Source organism: Fusarium musae, chromosome 7 (assembly GCF_019915245.1).
Source record: "Fusarium musae strain F31 chromosome 7, whole genome shotgun sequence".
NCBI classification, from domain to species: Eukaryota; Fungi; Ascomycota; class Sordariomycetes; order Hypocreales; family Nectriaceae; genus Fusarium; species Fusarium musae.
Window position 1 is genome coordinate 2427910 of NC_058393.1, and position 22682 is coordinate 2450591.

The following is a 22682-nucleotide window of genomic DNA, read 5'->3' on the forward strand; positions in this document are numbered from 1 at the left end:
AGGATTTGCTTCTGCGTGGGGGAGAAGAGGAGACTTTGGTGGGATGTGATAACAAGGAACGAGGCTAAGTGTGATGTGAGCTAAAGCAGCGGATGCGAGATCATCGGGACGGTACGGCAAGCACCTGATCCGAGCCTAACGCTGTTGCCGCGTGAGACATGCTCTAATTATACAGGGGCAAACAATTTACAGTACAGTACAGTGCAGGTCCAAAGTGCAAGGAGTTTGGTTTGTTGATTATGGCTTTGCTAGGCGTTGTATCGGCAGTTTGTTTGTTGTATTGGACAGCGGCATGGCGCTGTCACAACATAGCCCATCCAATCAGACTCCTCCAAAACTTGAGGAAACAAAAGAGACAACTATCCCCTCAAGCCCTGCAACCCCCGATACCCATGGCTTGCGAGGCGTGAGGCTACAGCGAGTGATTGTTCTAGCTGCTTCGTGCCTGAGAAGAAGGCGAGATTAGAGCTCTCACTGCAGTTGATGTTGGCTTGATGTGCTGTGCTTTGCTGTAAAGCGGTCAACCCCACGAGACCGCCTATACACCCCCACCCGATATCACTTCAGCAGGTGGCGTGCCTCACATGGAGTGATAGATTGGGTGCCCTCCGCCAACACCAACACGGACACCAACAGGGCTGTACTGTATCAGGAGACGGCCAGCTCAAAACATCCAGGCCGACTTCGGATGAGAATACAACCCAAATTCGATATCACACCTCGGGCTCGTAGACAACCCGGCGGGGGCGTGTACTAGAGTATCGAATTTGTTTCAATGACGGCATCATAAGGGGGAAATGAGAAGTTCCTGCCATGGAAAACTCATCACACAGTTGGGAATCATGATTCCTCGATAAGAGATTATCATAACGTCTTCCGCTCAGTGACATGTCTATCATGACGATTAATACATACTGTTGTTGAAGAACTCACCTCCCCTCTAAACCGGAGCAACACAAGCGAACTGTAGTAGATGCAACGATGAAATAATCGACTGAATTACCTACCCTTGAGCATAAGTCAATTGTAATTGATGGTTTATGCGTTTTTACAACTGCCTACCCCGGATTCTCAGGTGATCGATCCCCCAGATGACGAGGCGTTGCTGGCTGGCTTACACCCAATTTACATGCTACATGGTAATCGTCATCGCCAGCCTCAGCCTTGGCCTCAGCAACTCAGCCCCAAATAGATACATACGAACTGAGAATACCTGTAATAATCATGCAGTACCTAGATGTAGGGGACCTCACAAGGAATCACCACGTAGCAAGCAGGCAGCAACGAAACATTGGATTGTTACAGTTCGGGGGCCAAGCCAAGCATCACGGGACCAAGATACGACGATACTGATAGCGTAATCAATCAATCAATCAATCAATCAATCAATCAATCAATCAATCAGACTGCGGAACACCGGGACGATGAACCTTTTTCAACTGCAGGTGAATTCGGGGGCGAGAGATCCGAGCCAATCTCTGGTCAAAGCATGGGGGAATGCGAAAAGTATTAGGGGAGCACAACGAGTATGTAGACATTGTAAGCAGCCGCGGCGTCCGTGTCGCGAATGCAACCTGGTGTGATGCTATTCCTAGCAGACGTAACAGTAACAGTGAAGGAGTGAGTGAGTAAGTACATAATTCGGAGACCGTATTATCTCAGCCTCGGCGTATTACAGAGTGAGCATTGCATACGACACGGCATCATATCATACCCCCGACCTCAGCAACAAAAAGCCACAGTTCGGCTTCGCATACCATTTCTGCTATTTACGCCGGATATCTCGAGATGAGTGAGATTAGCAGCGACATATCATATTCCGACGTACGTCATATTGATCTCTTTTCTGGACATTTCCCACGACGCGGGTTTGGAATCGCGATCCTGTGGTAAATCAGAAGGGATCTGTCCAGGCTTTGGACGAAAGAGGTACTGTAACCAGTTGCGCTGTTGGAGTCGTGGCGTAGGCGGCGCTCCCACGTTGTGGCGTACGTATACTTCACTTCATACCTCGGTGACATGCTTCGTCTCGCAGGTTCCTTGGCAGTGAAATGACTGAAATGACTGAAATGACTCTGTTGTTCGATAATTGCTTTCTTCGAGGTTGCATCAAAATTCAGGAATCTCAAATCAGCTGCGTCAGGACCATTGTTGCTGTGGCCGGAAACAAACAATGGATGTCTCAACGTATGCAGCGAGAGAGTCAGAGACAATAACACGTACATACGTCAGTCAAAACCTGTTATCATCTGCGACAAGTCTCAGCCAGAACCAGAAATCGTAGACATGTTTGATTGATTTCGTTAATCAATTACGATTCAGTTCTTTTGAGACTATTGAAACTATTGAATGTCGAGGAACTCACTGATCAACAGTGCATACATACTCACTCCCCCTGACGGCCATTCCGTGAATGATGCATTATCGCGATGAATGAAACGTCAAAGCTGTCAATCGCGTGGCAGACTTGACTCTCAGACTCTGGAAATGGAAGTCCTACACGAGTCGCTCACCCACGTTGCTTTGATAGTGACAGCGTCGGTGTCGGTGCCAGTGCCAGTCTCGGTGACCTTCCCAGGCTTCCCTTCTTCCTTAGGAATTTCCGACATCACACGCCCCCTCCTCCCATTCGCCCGTTATTGTACCTACCTAGACTCTACTCTACCTAAAAGGGGGAATTTCCGGGACCATTATCGCTTCTTCCCCAGCTTCGGGCAACTCTACTCGTTTTCCCGCAAGCCACATTCTGCTTTTGCTTGTGCTTGTGCTTGTGCTCGATAGACCTCGGGCCAATTCCGGCAAAGGTCCACGGTTAGAATCCGATCTCTTTTTTAAGAGAGATTGCTCACTCAACTGCTCGCTACAGTACCGTCGGTACTCTCCCCGCGGTACCGCAATCGCAACCGCAACCGCAAACACGTGGAAATTGCGGAAGCCAACTAACTCTTCAGTATCGCCAAGAACAGAATTAAAATCCGGGAGGCGTTCCCCCCAGACCCGAGGTAGCAGGGAACACAGTCCGAGGTTGGAAATATTTTTTGAGTTTAGACGTTTTGAATGATTCAGGAGCTGCGCTGCACCCTGAAGGATGCATACTCTGTACATAGAAATTTCTTCATATGACAGATACTCACTGACACTGACGCTTGCAATGATTTCATGACACATGCAACATTGTGGCTGTCGTTCTACGGCCCTTCTACCGATCCTTCTAGTGTCCACAACTGCATCTTCACCACCACAACTCTATGCTCCAGGCCAAAAGGAGAAGGTGGACAGCATTTCAGGGTGGCTTCCAAGAAAGAAAAGGAAGCTCTAATGGAAGAATTGATAGAAGCCCCTCCGATAAGGATCCATCTCTGTCCCATTTCCCTCTCGGCTCTACTTACTCCGGCGCATCACTGACTAACAAGCCCCCATATTAAAGGGGGTTCTTTACGTTATGAGCGACTCATGAATGAGGTCAATGCAATGCCTGTCGGGAGCAACTCATACATGGCAAGCCTTGGCTTGAGAGAACCGCCGGTTCGGGTCGGGGGACCAGGGCTTCTCACAAGCGGTAGACTTCAAGGGGTTATGCCGTTATGGACGCCTCAATCCTATGTATCGCGGCAACGGTAAAGGAAGAAAAGGCTGGTCAAGCCGCCAGGCCAGGGCAGGCCAGGGGCTTAATTCTATTTTACAGGCCCCTCGGAAGGTGGGAATAGTATTCCGTGCCATGCCGTCCATTCGCCTGGAGCGAGCTAGGAATGGCAGTCCGCCGTCCGGAGCTGGGGTTTTGATTAGGGATGAATCGTCAAAGCAACGCCAGACAGGGCAAGGCAAGGCGAGACGAAGCAGAAGCAAAGCAATTAACAAAGCAAACAACAAAGTTTCAAATGCAGCAGGAGGCCGTGTCCGTGGTGTCGGATACTTGCTTTTGGGCATGGGTTCTGAGTCGGTTATGTCGCAAGGAATTGTGATATAATACAGGAGAATGTTACAGTACTCCGTGCGCCGGATAGAGTCGCAAGCGAAACCGTGTAAACGGTCGAAACACTGACTGACTCTTGAGAGACCAAACAATTCTTCAAAGGGGCTTGCAGTCGGTACGAGAAGGGCTAGTCTTTCGTTAGTCAAGCATGCGAGACCAGTAGAGCATATCGCCATGCAGACTCGGAAACCGATACAGTGTTAGCTATGTAGAGTGCCTGAGTGCCTGAGTGCCTGATCCAGCCTTCGATAAGCTTTCCCTTAGCCTTGGCACTGTAACTTGCTGATTCAGTATCTTGTCTCTTCCCACGGGATTCGATAACAAACAGGTAATACGACAAATGAAGGGATTGATGACGTTTGCTTCCTTGGCTTGTTCTTGAGACTCTTATTGCAAGCATTGTCGCATTAATCATCGTTATCAAACTCAAAATTCCCCAGACACCAGAACCCAACAGCGACACGGGTCACCCCCCAGCCAGCGGGATATCCAGAGCTGGTAGACCTGGCCGGGCCTGGCGGCTGCTGCAATGTTAATGACCGATCTCTGACCGTAGCATTGGGAATTTGGGATTGGAAACTTGGAACTTGTCAATCCCGGGACAGCACCCGGCCGCGCGGACCGCTGTAAGGATCTCATAGCTGTAACCACTAACAAAGAACCAAGGTCCAAGGTCCAAGGGCCAGGCTCAAAAGGTCCACCTCAGCGAGATTGCTCGGGATGAAGAATTTCAGGTGTCAATTATTTGAATTGCAGTGGAAATTCCTTCCTTGTGCCGAGGTGGAGTTATCTTAGGTAACATGAGAACAATTCTTCCATGGAATCTTCCCTGTCAAAATGGAAGGCCAATCTTGTCGGCGAGTAATGTAGAGTTGGTGTTTCCCCAGACCCGGCATTACATAGTAAAAGAATGGACCTTGGGAGTGGCTTGAGTGAAGGAGAAAATAAGTGGCGGTAGAGGAGGAAACACAGAGATAAGGTAAAGAAAATTGGAGGTTTGCCATGACGAAGGTATCGCCAACGGCGCAAAAGGCGCGGAGAAAAAGACCCTGATACCCCATATCTGACTCATATCACGAGTTATTCCCGCCGTAGCTGTAGTCCTTCGGTTGATCACCGAACAAACTTGACCGCCGGAGCCTTTCTCCTCCTCGGCGAGCATGAATTGCGTGCTGTGTTGTGCTGCCTCGCGGATAAAGGTGGAGTGAGGCGGGAATACGCAGGGTCTTTTCGGCATTGCCTTCGCACTGTCGTTGGTGCAATTGAGGACCAGAGCCACTGGAACCACTTGTATCTCCAGCGATCAACAGGCTAGAAAGCTGCTGTGAATCCAGACGGCCAAATAAATCCATTATCTACAGGGTTCACTACGGGCCAGACCGTTAATCATGAATATCACTGATCAGCAGCAGCTCCTCTGTCTGATAAGCAGATCTATCAACGTTCTGGGCTGCTCGGCTGGGAGCAAAAGCCCCTATGTGCAGCCCCTGCGACTGCAACTGCGACAGCTCCAGACTCTCACAGCTGTGTTTGGTTCGGAGGGGGAGGGAGGGTGAGGTGAGGGCTTGAACTGCAGATCATTTCTTAGCCAGAGTGCGGAGAAGCTCTTGAAGCTGTCTCACTCATCCTCAGGCGAGCACATCCGACAGCTCAAGCTCACCAATCTGATGTCTTCCGACTCACAAGCGACAGCGCTAGATCCGGAACACAGCTCTGAATGCACACTCGCATATATGTGTTGTTACTATCTAAGTTCTCCTGTTTCCGACATGTCGAAAACGTTCCTCCCTTCGACTCGACCGGGGCGAGACAAGCGCCGAGGGAGAGTCAGTAGTTCAGCCGAGCGCCAAGGCCATTCGGCGAGGGGTAAAGGCTTTTCACAGTCTAGACAGTCAAGGAATTAAAAAAGCTGAATCCAAATTGATGCTGTACATACTAGAGAAAGGCCGAAAGGATTACGGAAGGGAGACCGCCACAAGGTGGAGAAGAAGCCGCAAAAACCGCAAAAGCGGCTCCGACTGTGGGTGCGGGTCTCCGAAGAATACGCCGGCGTATCGTATGTGGAGAGTGAGAGAAATATCACAGTCTTCACCAGGTTTAAATCGTTGCCAAACGTAAGCGAAACCATATTGCTTTGTGTAAATGGGGAACAATTGAGAAAACTCTTCACTTTTTTCGCTTCTATCCAAGATTCTTGATTCTTCCACCGGATTTTGAAATTGAATATTGTGCCCAATGGCTAGGTTGGTTAGGATCAAACCCTGCAGCTGTACCACCGAGATTCCTACCGACCAAGACATCGCGGAGAAGAAATACAGTGCCGTGATTGGCTACCGATATCGATATCCATGCCAGCTAGCGGTGAGAGGGATGAGCTGCGATTCGTGCGCTCAAGCAGCCTGGACAAAAGGGGAAACTTGCTGGCCCCGGGGGAGCTGTCCAAGGTTTGCAGGCTAAACCGGCATGCAGGGTAAAAGAATGCTCGGTCCGGGATTGATTTCTATGTATGTACAGTGCACTTTAAACTATAACCCTAGTGGGAAGTTGGGAAGACGAAGAACCTTTGAACTTTTTTTACTAGGCACCCCCTGTGCCCTGGGGGATATTGGGGGTTGATGTTTCTGGTATCCTGGAGTTTGGGTTGACAGCTTCTAGATTGGGAGAGGAAAACGGAATAGGTTGCGATAAGACGCAATATTAGGTAGTCTAGGTAGGCAGGCTTCGGCGGGAAAAAGACCGAAAGGTCGGAGGAGAGAGTTTCAAGATGTGTAGCCGTGGTTGTGTGCCTGTCTGTCTACCGAGGATGCATACATATGTACATACTGTACTGTATTGGATGCATATGATATGATTTGTTGTTTACTACTGAATGGCTGCTATTGTTTATGCCGTTGACCGGCGGTGAAATTGAACTATCCTCGGCTTCCGCAACTTTAGTGGTTGATGGCGCAGCTGGATCGGACAGTCGCTGCAAGATGGTACCCCAACCGATTGATAGATGACTCTTCGGATGGTCGCTGATTGACTGTGAGTGGTAAAACAATTAACCAACTACAGACGAATATTCGCTGGCATTGCAACACCACGAAGCACGTATGTACGTATCCAGCAAATAGAAACGAGTGCCCTCTGCATCAAGGGAGCGGTCAGCGATTGATTGATCGCGAAATGCAAGCTGTGCCCTACCTCTACCTGCATTGGATCGCGCATCTTGTCTTGGCCCTTGCTTGGAGACAAGACCAATCCAGCAATCCCTCAATCCTGCGAATGCCCTCCATCCCCCTCTTCCCAAGTAGGAAAAAAGAACAGCCAGAGTTGGAGTGAGTTGAGTGTCAGCCAGCCCTGTGGGATGCATATGGTGTGGTGTGCGACTATCAAAACCTACTCTTGCCCGACGCGACGGGAAGGTTTGGGCGCTGAGCTATCTCAGGACAACGTATGCCAGGGCAGCAGCCCAGAGGCAGAGGCACAAGCAACCCGAGGATCGACCACGGGCCAGGGACCGATTCTGGGTGTGTTGGGCGCTGGAAGAATGGGAAGACGGGCCTGGAAAGGGAGGGAGGGCGTGCGTGGGGGAGAGAAAAGACGGAACGGAAGAGGAGAGAGGAAACTTGAGAGACATGGAAAAAGCAAACCAGAGACAAACGCATCAATCTCAGTCAATCAATTCGATAAAGTACTAGACAAGACAAGAGATGAGACAGCAAACTCCGAATGAATTCATCATCAATCATTCTCCGAATCGTAAACGGATGGCTTTTGATCCGAATCGAATAGACAGAGAAAAAGGAATGAATCATCTGCGATCATCCTAGGAGCGAAAGCGACGGAACTCCCACTCGCTCGCTCGCTACTACAGGCTACAACAGCACCAATGAAGCATCGATACCTCGGGCTGATGAGTGATGAATACGTTGATTCGTGTCGCAAAAAAGTATCACATCACATCGTATCCAATTCGCAACCGATTGCTGCGCTGCGCTGACTCTGCCGCAATCATCCATCACCTCCATACGATTACATTATACGGTGGGTGAGTAATCCAGTTGGTCAGCCTGGGCGGTAAAAATGATAGAGAGTCGCTTTCCATTATAGCTTGTGACTCTATTGATGACTGTGACTTGTGTCCCATCACCGCCCGCGCAGCCCGTGATTTGGTAACTTGACCCGCGGGAGGGAGGCTGTGATGTAGGCGACGGCAGCGAATCGCACACGGTGTAATTGATATTGTGGTTGCGATTCGCAGCTTTTCGGCTTTCGGCTTTTGGCTTTTGGCTTTTGGCTTATGGCTTATGACATTCTTTACCTTGGGCTTTGGGGGAATCTGGAGGAGGCGTTTTTTCAACCCCGGATTACGAGAAAAGCCACAGGGCAGATGAGACCTACTTGGTAAGCCATCTTGCTTGGGGTTAAGCAAATCAGACAAACAAGTTTGATGTGTCTTGGATGAGAGCGGATTGTCTTGGACGATGACGGGATTCATCCAATACGGATCCTGAGTCTTGTCTTGTGTTATTGTTGATCTGGACGTATCGGTAAATGAGATGCAATGCTGTGATCCGTATGAAAATACCTTGCTTATCTCACCGTCTGTTGGGGGGATTTACTTTGGTCTACACAGGTTTTATTTTTACAAAGCAAGTTACTCTCAAAAGACGGCACAGCTCTCAGCTCGTCCATCCCGTCACCGCAACACGAGTGTGCATACAGGAGTCAGTCAATGCTGGTAACCATCCATTACGAGGCTTATCAATTTATGCTTTGCTGTTGTTCCTATCAATAGCAAACAACAACACAACGCGGTGAACAACGGTGAACAACAAACTTGATTTCTGGAAGACTTCGGCTTCGTCTTCGTCCTTACGGCGCGATCTCGGCACAATCAGCGATTTGACCCGAGCGCGATAAGCCATTCTCTAGAGACTGTACTGACTCTATTCAAAGAGTCTTGGCGAATTTTTTGATTGATTGATAGAGAATAATAATTAGATCTGGATACCGAGTTGGCTACCTACCCGCTCGGCCACACGCCCCCCATATCTCTCGACTCAACCGCCATAACCAGAGCCTTCAGAAGTTCAGAGGCCTTGAGAGTCTCTGACTCTTCCTTTTCTCCCCACGGATCCGCTTCGGCCACCCATCCACCCCCAAGAATTACCAGTGACAGGCGTTGTATCCGCTCCGCCCGTCCACTTAGCCGCCTCTGTATCGTCCTGATTTTCCCCTTCCAGGTCTCTCTGACTCGAATTTCCCACCGCTCTTTTCCTCTCGCCACGCCCCCCCTCCCCCCTTCGTCCACTCTCGTCTCCTCTTTTTCTCCCGTCACCTCGCTCCGACACCCCCTACACCTCGGTCGGGAGCAGTCTGCAGGCTGAATTTCAGCAGCAGGAAGCCTAAACGACAGCCCAGGGCAGTTGGCAGCGGTATCTGGTTCTCTTCCCGGCGACCGAACTTGGGGACCCTTGACCCGCACTCGCACCCGTTCTCGGCTGCACCCCCAGGCTCAGTCAGAGTCAGGCTCAGACTCAGACTCAGGTCCTCTGTCACCTTGCACACTCCCCACGCCCCTATTGCAAATCATCCATTCCATTCCACACCCTCTCCCAACCTGAGCCCGATCTTTCTTCTCATCTCACACGCCCCTGGCCTCCCTTAGCCGGCTGCCTGCCCGTTCTGCTTCATTCATTTATATCTACCCGCATCCCCAGGTTTTCATCCTAAGGATCCATTTATCTACCGTCCACAAAACAACATCATTAAGCCAAGTGATCACCACTTACGCTTGCTACTTAGCAACAGCTACAGCTCTTTGAGCTTCACTCACGACCATCACCTCGCCTGTCACCAATTTCACAACCGCAACAATGTTCGGCTCATACAGTTCCATCAGCTCCATGTGCGCGTCTTCAGCGCCCATGGATATCGCGTCTCGCAACATCTACCGATCTCAGGATTCCGCCTGCGCTTTTCCGTCATGGCCCCGACGTGACTCTCTCTCCGAGTCTGATCGAGAGGAGCGACCCACCTCTTATCTATCCGACGACGATCTGTTCCTCTCCGATCCCTTCGACGATGACGCCCAGAGCGTCTCCAGCGCCGGCAGCTCTTCTCCCGGTGCCATGGCCTCTCCTCCCAACGTCATCACCGACTTCGAGCTCATCCAGGCCGAGCGCGAACGCCAGGCCGCTTTGCAACGCGAGTGCCTTCGCGTTGTCGCCCTTGAGAAGGAGCGTCGACGTGCCGCCGCACGAAAGCAGCGCCGTAGCAGTTCTCACAAGAAGAGTCCCAAGACCAAGCTCACCTCCATCAACGAGGAGGCTGTTGAGTAAACAAGCTCTGGAACTTCTTAATGACTGTTACGATTTACGATAGCGTATGTTCACATGTTACCCAAAGACAGCAACAGTCACTAACTATTTTTCAGGCTGCTTTTTGCATTTACATACATGGCATATGATACCCCACACAACAGAATACAACTACAGACAGCATCGCATGTGCGCAAGAATAGCTGCACATGCCAGATTCATCTACACCACTATTCCATCATATGAGATGGGAAATCTCCTCACACAACCACAACAACCATAACAAGCTGTCACTCGCTATAATACTTGGCAACCTTATTCAGCTGTCGGATCGACTTGTAGCCGCCGGCTTGATTTTCAGAGACCACCACTATCTTGGTCGATGACGCCATGGTTAGACCGCCTCAGACCCCAGCAAATCAGAGGTGTGGGTGGGGGTTCACCCAACCAAGCAAGAATGAGTCAGATGGATGAGCCAAGCTTTAGAAATGGATGACAACAACAACAATCAACAATCAAGTCAAGCACCATCATTCTTCCATCAATTCCTCATGTTTTCCGATGGCGGCCGAAGTTGACACTGCCGGGCGGGTGGAAGCTCCCCCATCTAGACAACTCTTCTAGATGATGTGGATGTTTCTTCTCCGGACCGTCGGCGACCTCGGCCATCTGCCGCTCACTTTCTCTTGTCTTCCCCCGCATGGCGGTCCGACAAACGGATTCGTCTTCGGTTGATTACTATCCGCTTACTATTTCTCGCTCTCTCTCTCTTACCGTTGAGGCTTTTAATCGAGCCCGACATTTTATCTTTTCCGTCCCGGTTCACCGGGCTAATTATTGAGTTTGTTTAATCGTTTTTGTTTTCGCACACCCTCTTAATGGAAGGCATTCATGTATTGGAGTTCTTACGTATTGCATCGTCTTCTGGCTTGCATCATCATAGGGCATGGGACATTTGGATACAGGTTATGCTTCAGCCTCCCACCACTGGGATGAATCAGCTGGCACACACTTGGCATATGGAATGGGAAACAGTGGCATGGCATGGCATGGAACTGCATAGCATTGGATATGCACACTGCATGGTTTACACGGCGATTTGGGCCTTTAGATACCTTAGGATAGTTTGGCGGCCTCGAGCCTGCCCTGATTTCAAGATACCCCCTTTAGTTAGCATCAACAATCATATCTGGCATACACATCTACTCTACCTAGCTCTTGTCTCTGATTCATGTGATGTGCAGCTTCTGCTTGTGACATTTGCTCTGGTCTCCCTCCAGGCGCTTAGCTCTCAGTATTATCACCAACTTTGGCGCACACACTCAAGTTTGGCAACAATAAAGGGCCACAAGCCAATCTCATAAAAGCGTGTGCCACAACAAAACCCTATCATCCAATAGCCATCAACCATTACCGAAGCACACTTTTCGAGTACCGGCGACAATAGGGACCTATCTATTTTCTAGCCTGGCCCGTGGTAACGTCCCGTGCCGGGGACTTCGAGGTCAAGCTGCTCTGTCACATGGGGGCATAACGCCTTATTAACCGCGGGGTTGGTTGGTGGAGAGGGCGGTGAGTGGGAGATCGGCGATAAGAGACAATGGAAATTCACGTGGTGAGCTTGTGATTGAGAATAGGAGCTTATGATATATATATTTTTTATTGTGGTTGGGTGTTTGGATAGGAAAGATGATTGTGATTGTGAAAGGATACTGATAGTTGGTGATGGATGTGAGCGAGTGAGTGAGTGTCAAAGAATCGTGCACGGTTGGGGATGTCAGCTTAGATCGCGGGGAAGACGGCATTTGCTTTGTTTGCTGTGATTTTAAGTTGGCTTGTCCCGTTTGTCCCGTGTGGCTTGATAGGTTAAATGTATCTTGTATAGATGTTTGTACTGATATAAGCTGTTGTATTGTTAGAGTGTTGTCGTTGGCTGTTTGTATACTACCAAGCCTAACTCAGGAACAACAAACAAACACAAAGAGACTACAGGCTTTCAACGGGCGCTTGTTCCACCTAGAATACATGCAGACCATGTCTCAAACGACTTAGATGCCGTTGAGTCTTTGTTTGATATGTGGTGTATATCGCGCTGGTGATGCCGAAGGAGCGAGGAGTGAGGAAGTGAAACTTGCACCAAAAGAAGCCAAGAACAGAACCACAACGAGACGTCAAACGGTTTGAACGGGAGTGTCAGAGGTGGCATAGGCTATCTGGCTTAGAGTAGCCGAGATAGGACAGACTCGTGCTTTGAGTTACCTTTGTTTCAGTGACCATCTCGATGTCCAGCTCTCTTGTTGGCATTTTGAGGGTTTACACAACCGCAGATATCCGGGTATAAGCCTCTTGGGACCTGGAATTGAGACCTTCTAGAGGTCTGCGTTTGTTCTTATATTGCTTGTGTGACAATCGAGAAGTCGCAGAGAAGGTCTTTGATGATCTGGAGCATGGTGCTCGTGGATGACAGGACTGCCTCGATCGAGATCAACAGATTCATTGTTTCACATCAAAGACTCTTCCAATAGTTATGGTAACACATTGAAGGATCTTGGATACCATTTTATTAATCATGCAAGAAGTCTCTTTCCTTTCTAGAGATGCTCGATTGTAAGTCAGATTGAGTATTCAAGACCGATATCAAGGAGCAAGCACAACCGGACCACAAACTAGATGAGACGCATTGAGGCATTTCTGATGTATTCGACAACAATTCGGCAAGTAAAACTCTCGAAAATTTGTCATTTAGACAGCAAAGGCCAGGTCAGTTGAGGAACCGGCCTGGAAGAACCACATAACATGGAGTTGTAGCAGGGAAGAAGGGAAAGCAGCATACTGTGAGTTCTTCATCAAGGCCTGTAGAATAGCCCCTTAAGGACAGAACTTTTCTTATAGAAGTCTATGCCGGGGTTCGTTTACCCATCATGTAGTTCTATGGCTTTGATGGTGGCGATGTCCAACATCATCACTTCTTCAGAACCCCCAGTTAAGCACCCCAGCAATGTGACTAGGCAGAGGCTGGTTCTGAAACAAGGTGATCTTAGTGAAGTTCTAGCTTGGCATTATATTCACAAATATCAAGACTCGATCCCGTGGCTCATACTCATTCATGATATAGTCCAACGATGACTTGATCCAGCCAGCTTCTTTCATCTAGCACAGGAAGAACATGAGGAGCAATTAGCTTCATTTCCGTATGCCTAAGCAATATAAGTCTATAGAATTGATAATTCATGATATTTGCGTGGTGCTGTACCGTCATGAGGTAATTTTGATTAGAAACCTCATTGCAATCAACATCTGCCCCGCATCATGGATTTGTCAAGCCTCACTCCCTCAACCTCACGACTCACAAGTCAACTCACCACTAGCACCTATAAAAGAAAAGGTATGGGAGGCTTTGAACTTGATCTTATAGTTCATCCAAGGAATTGACATTTAATCGATACAGGCACCGCAAAAATGATCAGCGACCAAGATCTGGAGCATCTCCGTCTGGCAGTCTCACTCGCCCACGAAGCCCTCGAAGCAGGAGACGCCCCTTTCGGTTCAGTCCTCGTCTCATCAGAAAACAAAGTCCTCCAAACCGACAGAAACCGCACCGTCACAGGCTCTAACGGTGATGGTCGTGCTGATTCGACGCTTCATCCAGAGTTCACTCTCGCACGCTGGGCACAGCTCAACCTAAGTGATGAAGAGCGCGCCAAATCCACTGTATACACAAGCGGCGAGCACTGCGCTATGTGTTCTTCTGCCCATGCGTGGTGTGGACTTGGAAGGATTGTATATGCTTCTTCGACGGAGCAGCTGGAGGCTTGGAAGGCCGAGTTTGGTGTTAAAGCACCGGTTGCGCCGCTGAGTATCAACCAGGTTGCTCCGGGGCTTACCGTCGAAGGACCTGTTGAAGAACTGGCTAAACAGGTTTATCAGTTCCAAGTTGAGAGTTGGACGGCCAAGGGCTTCAAGCCCAAGTCCAAGTCCAAGGCTTGAGGGAGAGTCTGTCGATGTTTGCTGTAGCATGGCGTATGTGGATGGAGATGCATAAATTTGAGAACTATTTGATAGCAGAAGCTTGAGATGTTTGGCTGTAAAATATGCCTTTCACGATTGCTTGTTGTAACATTTGTCTGTGAGCTCGCGATGTGAGGCCCGATGGGTGTGTCTTGGATTGACTTTTATGCTTGTTCCGCCAACTCCAGCAAGCAAGAACCGAGCCATGGATATCGAGAGATCAAACGAAAGACACGCCTCAGATCTCTTATTTGATATGGATGAACCTGAAGTCGACGAGATTGTAAATTATCGATTTCGACCAAATGATAGAAATATGTTCCCGTCTTCCGAGCTGTCCACCATCCAATCAGCTTATCCCCTGTGGCTTAGTTGGCTAAAGCGTCCGACTGTTATTCATAGACAATCGGGAGATCGGAAGTTCGAGCCTTCCCGGGGGAGACAGATTCTCTCAGAGTATCTCTTTTTGAGTCTTCTATCTTTTATTCACTTAGTGTCACACCTTGATACGTATAATCGTTTTGTTTTGTTGCTGCCGTGTACACTTTGTCCAAAGATCTCAACTTGAGACTCCACAACCACCGGATGAGTGATGTCTCTTTGCGTTCTTTAAAGGATACGTATAGTAAACTAAATACTGACAATCTCAACCTGGTCATTCTCCAGGGGTCAATCAGCTTGAGTAGAACTCTTGTCTCTCGATGTAGTGTAAGTGAAGCAGACTTCTTAATGCTGTAGCCCTATACTCCATTCAACATGCGGTTTATCTTGGTATTCTTCTCTTAGCATAGAAGCCAATCACAGAGAAAAGATCTCATCACCAGGTGCAGTGAGACGGTTCATACGAGCACAGGCTGAGTTCAAACCACACTATCGAGAGAATGTCGGTCAATGATCAATTATAGCTCGGAATTATGTCGTGAGTTTGAAAGGTCCCCGGAATTCCACCCTCCTCCCTTGCGCAATCCCATGTTTTCTTCGAGTCTCGCGAAGGCATCAATTCAACTATGCAGTATAGACACGCATTGCACGTAACACGGATAGGAAACTTTTTACATAACTTCAGTTGAAGTACAAAAGGAAGTCAGATATAGTCTTGGACCACAGATCGAGATGAAAACGTGAGTCAAGCATGCAAGGCCATCGCTATGCTGGGCACGATGGGCAAGCCATGTCGACGGCATTTTAGCTACGTTACCTGGGCTAACCTAGATAGTCCCGTCTTACCCACTGATATCTCAAAGATGGAACCAGCACTTACATCACTACCTAGTAGTTATTCCCATGATAATAGCGCCACTTGCCTGCCATGGCTTGTCTTCTCAGCGTCCCCATGGACATCGGCACCTATTACACAACCCAATACTTGATAGAGCACCTCTTGAAGCCATTCAAGCTAACCACATATAATTCAGTAGCTTAGTGGCCTGGTTGAGAGCCTATAGGGAGATGGTAATCAGCCATAAGGCCCATCCCAGAGACTGAGCCTGGTCAACAAGGCGTTTCTCTTCAGTGTGCAACACCAAAGAAAACCATGTTATACTGTCATGGAGGTGAGCAACTAAAGCAGGATGGTAGCGTCTACGAAAAAGATAAAGACTGTCTTATGTCTAGGCCTGGAAGTGGCTGAATGGCATCTATCTTTACCCACGAAACTCTCCTTTACTCAAGGCATGAACAAGTAACTACGCAGTATTTCTGGGTACAATAGACCAAGATAACTACGATCACGTCTGCTATATAGATTTGGGTCCGATACTCCAAGAAACGTTCTCGGAGAAGTTGGAAGGGGGACACTTTTGAACCCTCTCGAGTACCTGGGTCTCAACTCTAGGCGGACTATCTATTACGATAGGAGCACCAGAGAGCATGCATCATATGAATGTACTGACCAATTGCGACTGAAGGCTGAAGAGAATGTCGGTATCCGGAGTTCTGCAGACCACAAATCAGTGACCATAGTCGACAGGCCGTTCTGGGTGAGACCTCAACAGTACATTAACATCAATATTTGTCAAAACTGCTATATGACCAACACGATAAGAACAATTAAATGCATCCGTAATTGGAATTCGATGGTCAGCCACTTGGGGCGCATCACAAAAGCTTTGAACATGATCTGACCTTGCCCAATTGCTCTTGGACCGTCAACCAACAAATTCGACCGTCCGGGTAAAAGGACCATGATGCACGAGTCTAATTGAGCTCAATCTATATACTCAATCAAGAGTTGACAACTATACTGCAGATGCATAAATACCCAAAGAGCCTGGGAGTATGATCCGACATCAAGCCTCAGACTCGGGTGTCTTTTGATCCTATACTTCTCGAGGATCAAGCCCACTTCCACGATTTGCGAGATGATTTGTCTCCAAATCGAGACGAGCAGATCTGAGACAACGGGCCAATAATGCCCGATGTCGAACGCCCGCTATCGTGAGCTCGGTCTCGTATCGATTCATTGCATATTCACATTTCTCAGCCTCTGATGGGCTCAGATCGAGGCTGGAATCGTCTCGGTACCCGCATTCCTTTCATGCACAATGTCGAATATCGAATCCCCCGCGGAGCCGGCTCCATTCCAATTGGACCATGATCGAGAAAAAGGTGAGATCTAAATATTGGCCTCTTTCAGCGCCTTGTAGTTCTTTAGTGGATGATTTTATGCATTGTCAGAACACCCCGTAATTTAGAAGGGCCGCTCGCAACCGTTGGCCTACAGTTGGATCCCATCTAATGCTTGGAAATGGGCCAATTGAGTCTGATTGCGGGGAAGCCTGAAGCCACGCGAGTTGATGGTTGGCGATGCAAGGGATTTCAATCACCTAATGTTCAACGTTACTATGCTCGGTGTGCCAGCCTTACGTTACAGTTATGGAAAGTGATTGAACTTGGCTGAAATGTGACGAGAGCCATGACAATTAGAAGAAAGCAGTGAGACACAAGAACGTGGCCAAGCCTTTTGGGCAAACCCAAGGATTTGGTAGACCTAGACCCTGCCATGCGTGGGCATTGATCCCCAACTTATCACATCTGCAAGTCAGCTGAAAGTGATCAGCAGTAATGAGAGAGCAGCGCTGACTTGTTAACCCCTCAAAGAAACTCGTAGGAAGATGGTGTAAACTCCTTTGTAGAAAGGTAAGCTGTTTTGGCATGAAGACACTAGATAGGACCTCCGGGGCTTCGTCCTATTTTGAGTTTGTCATTATAACATTTCAGTACCAGGGTTAGTTTGCCCAACTCGCGCGATTCCTGAGCTACCAATTTGGTCAAGCTCGAGTCATTATGCGCCGGGCTGAATCTCACTCGAATAAGCGTATTCCAATGGGCCGAAACTACTCGGACAGTTGAAATGTCCAGATTCATATCTGGGCAAACGAGTGTGCAGAGGGTTTGATCCCATAGCGGGGCCATGTTACCAATCACGTATATGGTCAGATATATAAAACTTACATGCTGGCTTCGTCCCTGGGTCGATCTGATGAAGAAAGGCGGCCGACACTGCGACCGCGAGAAGACCGTTGGACTCGAAGTCTTTTATCAAGTGGCGTTATCAAGATGTGATAGTCACCATCCATCAGCTTGGCCGCGGTTTGGGCCGCAGGTTATAGCATGGAATTGCATGCTCATACCCAAGTCGCCATATTGCATGTGTGAAAGCAGCGACCGGAAGCCCCACGGCCGAGAAGAATGTCCTCACCAGGACCAGCATGTTACAGTCAACAGGGGAAATGAAATGTGACGGGGAAATCACAGCCCAGTGCCCAGGCCTGAGATTTTCTGAGCAATTGAGTTGTGGGAAACTGAGAAAAGTTGTAGCTTTGATTTGTGTAGGACTGCTTGATACGAGCTGCATGCGTGAGGTGAACCAGCAGCAGAAGAAGCAAAGAAAAGGCAAGGGAGCTTTAATGTCTCTCAGATCAAGTGCCTGCAGCAATCCGTGCCCAGAGGTTGCACAAAGACGCAGCTTGTGTGAGGCTGCAGCAGAGCCTGAGGAGACTGGAGACGACCGTGGGGTAACTTGGATTATAAGTTCTGAGGCCAGACAAGCCAAGCGAAGTCCCGGGATAACGAAAATGCGTAGGTTCTCTACCGGCAAAAGTTCTTGCCCTCGATCAGTGGCGTTGAGGCCCGGTTGTGTCTGAATATTAAGTGTGTGCAGCAGAATAGTATGTATTTGCGGAGCTGTCCACTTGCATCGCAACTATCTGCACATCAACAAGATAGGATCTTGGGCAGTAAAACCCCAAGCTGTAATCCAACAACTAATAAATACGTGGTCGATGTCTAAATGCATTTGACAATGATTCGACGTTCATGGCCCTCCGCATGCACGTCTCTGAGGTCAAAATCAGTTATCAATTTACTGGTCATGCTGTGCTTGGCCTGCAGGAAACAAAAGAAGTGAGAACCTGTACGGCGGGAGCGAGTAAAAGCAAGGCGAACCGACTCAACAAGAAGGGCACCGTGACAGTGGACAGCATCTACTGCAAACGCCTGCCCTTAGCCGAGCGGTTGATAAGCAAGGTTTCGATAGGTGGAGGCGCTTGTTGGACTCGAGACGCCGTGGCCACAGAGGAACTAGAAATGCCAAGGTTGTGACAGGGACGCTGCCTGCCGGTCAGCGATGCAAAGTCTGGATAAGCAATCCAACTTGGGTCTCAGCCACATGTTTCTGAGACAAACATCGGAAGAAAGGCTTTACACCGGCTTGAAATAAACGGAGACGTTTTCCGTCTTTTGCCAGCCAGAATTGAACCAGTTGTGGAGGCTGGCGTGTAAGCCATGTTGATGTACAGGTCTCAGACACAGCCTAGGGACAATGACTGTATCACTGCCTGTATCTGTATTCGCAGCTTGAGGGCTGTTGATATCCATGTTCTCAGGTAAATTCTTAGCGCAGTTTCTTTCCTGGCCCCAGATCGACTGAGTCAATCTGAAAGACAAGTGAGGGAACCAATTCAACGGTCAAGACCCTGTTCATTTGACCGATGCGTTGGTACTGTACCCATCTTGAGTCACGATCCCCAATTGCCAACTAAGGAGCAGGGTGACGTGTATGAAACGCAGATATCTGCGTTGTCAGAGGCTCGACAAAAGATATACGAAGTTTGGAGTTTGGAGTTTGAATAATAGAACATCGCTATTCTCAAGCATCATCTACCAAGCCACCCACGGTAGGTAGAGAATAAGGTGTGGGTGTGGGTATGGTAGCACTGGAACGGGATGGACCAGGGGCACGGGAAAAAGCAAAGAAAGAATCGTGTATGCGGGAGCAGAGGAAAGAGAGATCCACAACCTACCTAGCAAACGGAACAAGGAGACTTTACGAATGGCAAGACCAAATTAGATACCAGCAATGCTACTAAGGCAAGCCCAAATGGTTAGCAAGGAAGGTATCTAAGAGGCGTGAAAATGTTCACATCGAGACTTGCTCCTTCCGAAATATCGCATGAGGTCAAAAGTGGAGAAGCAGCATGTGAGTTACTGTCCGGTTGGATACCTTATCAGTCGATAGGCGATGTTTCTATCTGAAATGATATCAGTGGCTAAGCTGCCTATACAACATCTCGGATATCAGACGCGCGATCTTTATATCAGACACATTATTGTCAAAATTTCCCTCATCATCTGATTTTCACGCCAAGCAACGTGCTTCCTAGTATCAGAACGTCGACAGGCTGATAGAATGACATTGTTCATCAAAGCCCATGCGGAGAGAGCTCCTTGCTCTTTCCGGTAGAAAAATGTGGGTACGGACCCTCTTCGCTAGCGGGACGGGAAGGAGAGGGCGATTAACTCCCTGCAATAGAGGTGATCGGCCGGCTTATTGGCCCGTGCCGTTAAGCTAACATGGCCAATAAGCGCCGAGAAACAGCTGTAGCACAATTTTGGCAAGCGGGGTTCATAGCTGTAGCCAATCAATGTTAGTCTACAAGCGCTTGCTCAAGCCCCATGTTTCGTTTCCCCAACCACATGCTTTTCTATCTTGTTCATCTCAACGTCGAAATGTCTCCGACAGAGGCCATAGAGCACTGTAATCGACCGTGCTATATGCCCTATCGACCACTGCAGCTGTAGAGGACACTCACTGTAGGATATGCTGCATCATTCAGCCTAGAGAAGCATCTGTGACGCTTCCATCAGAGATGGATGGATGGATGTTGTGTTGATGCACCCACAGACCTCAATGTAAGGTACCGACCAGTCTTTGGTCTCGAAGGATACACAGAACAACTGGATCGAGAATATCATGTCGTGGTGCCTATTTTCCACTGCACCAGCGTTACAGCAACTGCACTGCGTGGGAGGACGCCGTGCTACCCCTACAGTACGCTGCTGCACTATGCTCTGTTGCGTTGTCCTGCAATGCTTGAGAAGCCACCACTTGTCGTCGTACCAGACGCCACTTGCATACCTCTGATCATTTCACCAAAAGAGGGGCAGCAGGGACACTGATTTCTGTGCTCTACATGATTGATGCATTCCTATCAATGCAAATTCAGGATGAAATTTGGATGAGACGACGGCGGAGATCGTGACGACCAAGGACGTGCTTCCATGATAAAGGGTTATATTTCAAATGGTGAAACTGGAGCCATTCATGCGCTTGCAAGCGAACAATGGAATGCAATTCATTGATTGATAGGCCGAGTCCCTCGAGTCTCAAGCCGGAATGGATCTGGAGATTTACAAGGGTCCTGGTCTAGTGAACCACACAATTTGATGCGCTATCCAACGACTTTTCTGAGAGACTTGAATTTAACGGCACGCGGCCAGCCCACGAGGCTAAATTGGCAGGGGGGCATTGCTCGCTAGACAATTGACTTGCTACGACTCGTTGCTTGTCATTTCGCCTCGTCTTTTAATTCAAGATCCACAGTCGACAATTTACGATGCGATGGCAATCCCACGTTGGACTTTGTTCGTCATTGCAAGGCCGCAGCCGCCGGCCACGATCCTTTCACGTCAAAATGACCGCCTCCGCCTCAACTGGCGTCTTTTAGATCGATGTCTGATGCTATACCATACCCAAACCCCCTGTCAACGATACAAGAAGGGATCCCAGTCGTCTGCGGCTTTTCTACCCCACTAGCCCACTCAACTTGTTAGCTCGAGTCTGAACAGCAGAAAGGTGCTCATGTTAACCCAAGCTCCCAATCCCCAACCGCCGTCGACCATCCTCCAAAACCACCCCTGGGTGCCATGTTGCCCATGAGCCGGTCCGTCTCCGCTGATCCATTCAACCCAACACTCTCAGGGCTCTATTTTAATATCGTCTCTTTTCTGAATCGTCCACTGACAGGCCAGTACGCCACTCTCTAGGCGCCATCTCTTACTCTGGACCCCGACCTTGATCCATGATTGATGGCCCATCACACATAGCACACGCAGTAAAGGCACCCACACTGGTACGAACCCTGTGCCTGGGTCTTTCTCAAAATCATCCCAACCTGCACTTTTTCTGCTCTGGATTTCCTTCTTGGGCCTCCTTCTTCTTAGTCTTCTCTTTCCGCCTTTGCATTGTGTATTGTGTCTCCCCTGTCCGTTGGTGTCGCCTCATCACACTGTCACATCTTCAGCTCCAGCAGTTACCTTGAACCTTGATATCACAACTCCACCAACGACCGTTTACACCAGCCCCCAAAGAGACTGATCAACTTTTTTTCTTCAGGAGAAAAAGAATCAAGGTAGGAATTTTTAATTCATTTCTTTTCGGAATTGTCCATATTATCTGCTTCCTCGTGCCCCTAATTGTCCATTGTACGTCTCCTGCATCTGACCCTGGACCTCTCACCCCTCGTCATATCTCCCGTCTAAGTCGCATGTTGTCGCTCAACATACATGCACACACATACACACACCTACCTAGTCTACCTACACAAGGACGTGTTTGATGGACCCTAGAATCATCTTCAAGGGATTTCAAGCTACGTCTGCAAGTCAAGCGCCGGGTCACACCCCTTTCACATCCCCCATCCCTATCCACATCCACTACCAAGCTCTTCCTGGTAGCTACACTTTGACCTCGACCACTTTGCGCGCACATCTCTATTTGGCGTCGTCCGACCCCAGGCAATCACATCGAATCTGAGCAGGGTTGGCGGCTGTATTCTCACTGTTGCCGAGTTGAGCCTGTAGCGTCGTCTTTTCCACCGTTGCCCTGGTTGATGTTGCTCTCGACAAGCAAAACCATTGCTCTGCCCATCTCCACACACATCGAATCTTTCTCTACGCCTTCTTGCGTGTTTTGACTTTCTCAACCTTTTCACACTCACACTAATTCGCATTCCGAAGACTTCTCTCTCGCCTCACCGCATCTGCCTCTTCCTATACACCGTTGCGACCGAGACATACAGCCCCAAGAGCTCCGTTCGTTGTCCAACTTCACT

General features: G+C 48.9%; 2 protein-coding genes and 1 non-coding gene across 3 annotated transcripts; all 3 read left to right on the forward strand.

Moving 5' to 3' along the window:
* Positions 1 to 9837: 9837 nt before the first annotated feature.
* J7337_009906 (uncharacterized protein) lies at positions 9838 to 10302 on the forward strand (the record flags this gene model as incomplete). The annotated part of the gene is made up of 1 exon (XM_044827500.1): positions 9838 to 10302. One exon carries the CDS (start codon positions 9838 to 9840, stop codon positions 10300 to 10302), a length of 465 nt encoding a protein of 154 aa, XP_044678094.1.
* Positions 10303 to 13740: 3438 nt separating this feature from the next.
* Positions 13741 to 14268, forward strand: J7337_009907 (uncharacterized protein; the record flags this gene model as incomplete). The annotated part of the gene is made up of 1 exon (XM_044827501.1): positions 13741 to 14268. The coding sequence occupies one exon, from the start codon at positions 13741 to 13743 to the stop codon at positions 14266 to 14268; it is 528 nt and encodes a 175-aa protein (XP_044678095.1).
* Positions 14269 to 14646: 378 nt separating this feature from the next.
* J7337_009908 lies at positions 14647 to 14730 on the forward strand. Its single transcript has one exon. It is a non-coding gene; the product is annotated as a tRNA-Asn (tRNA).
* Positions 14731 to 22682: the final 7952 nt, after the last annotated feature.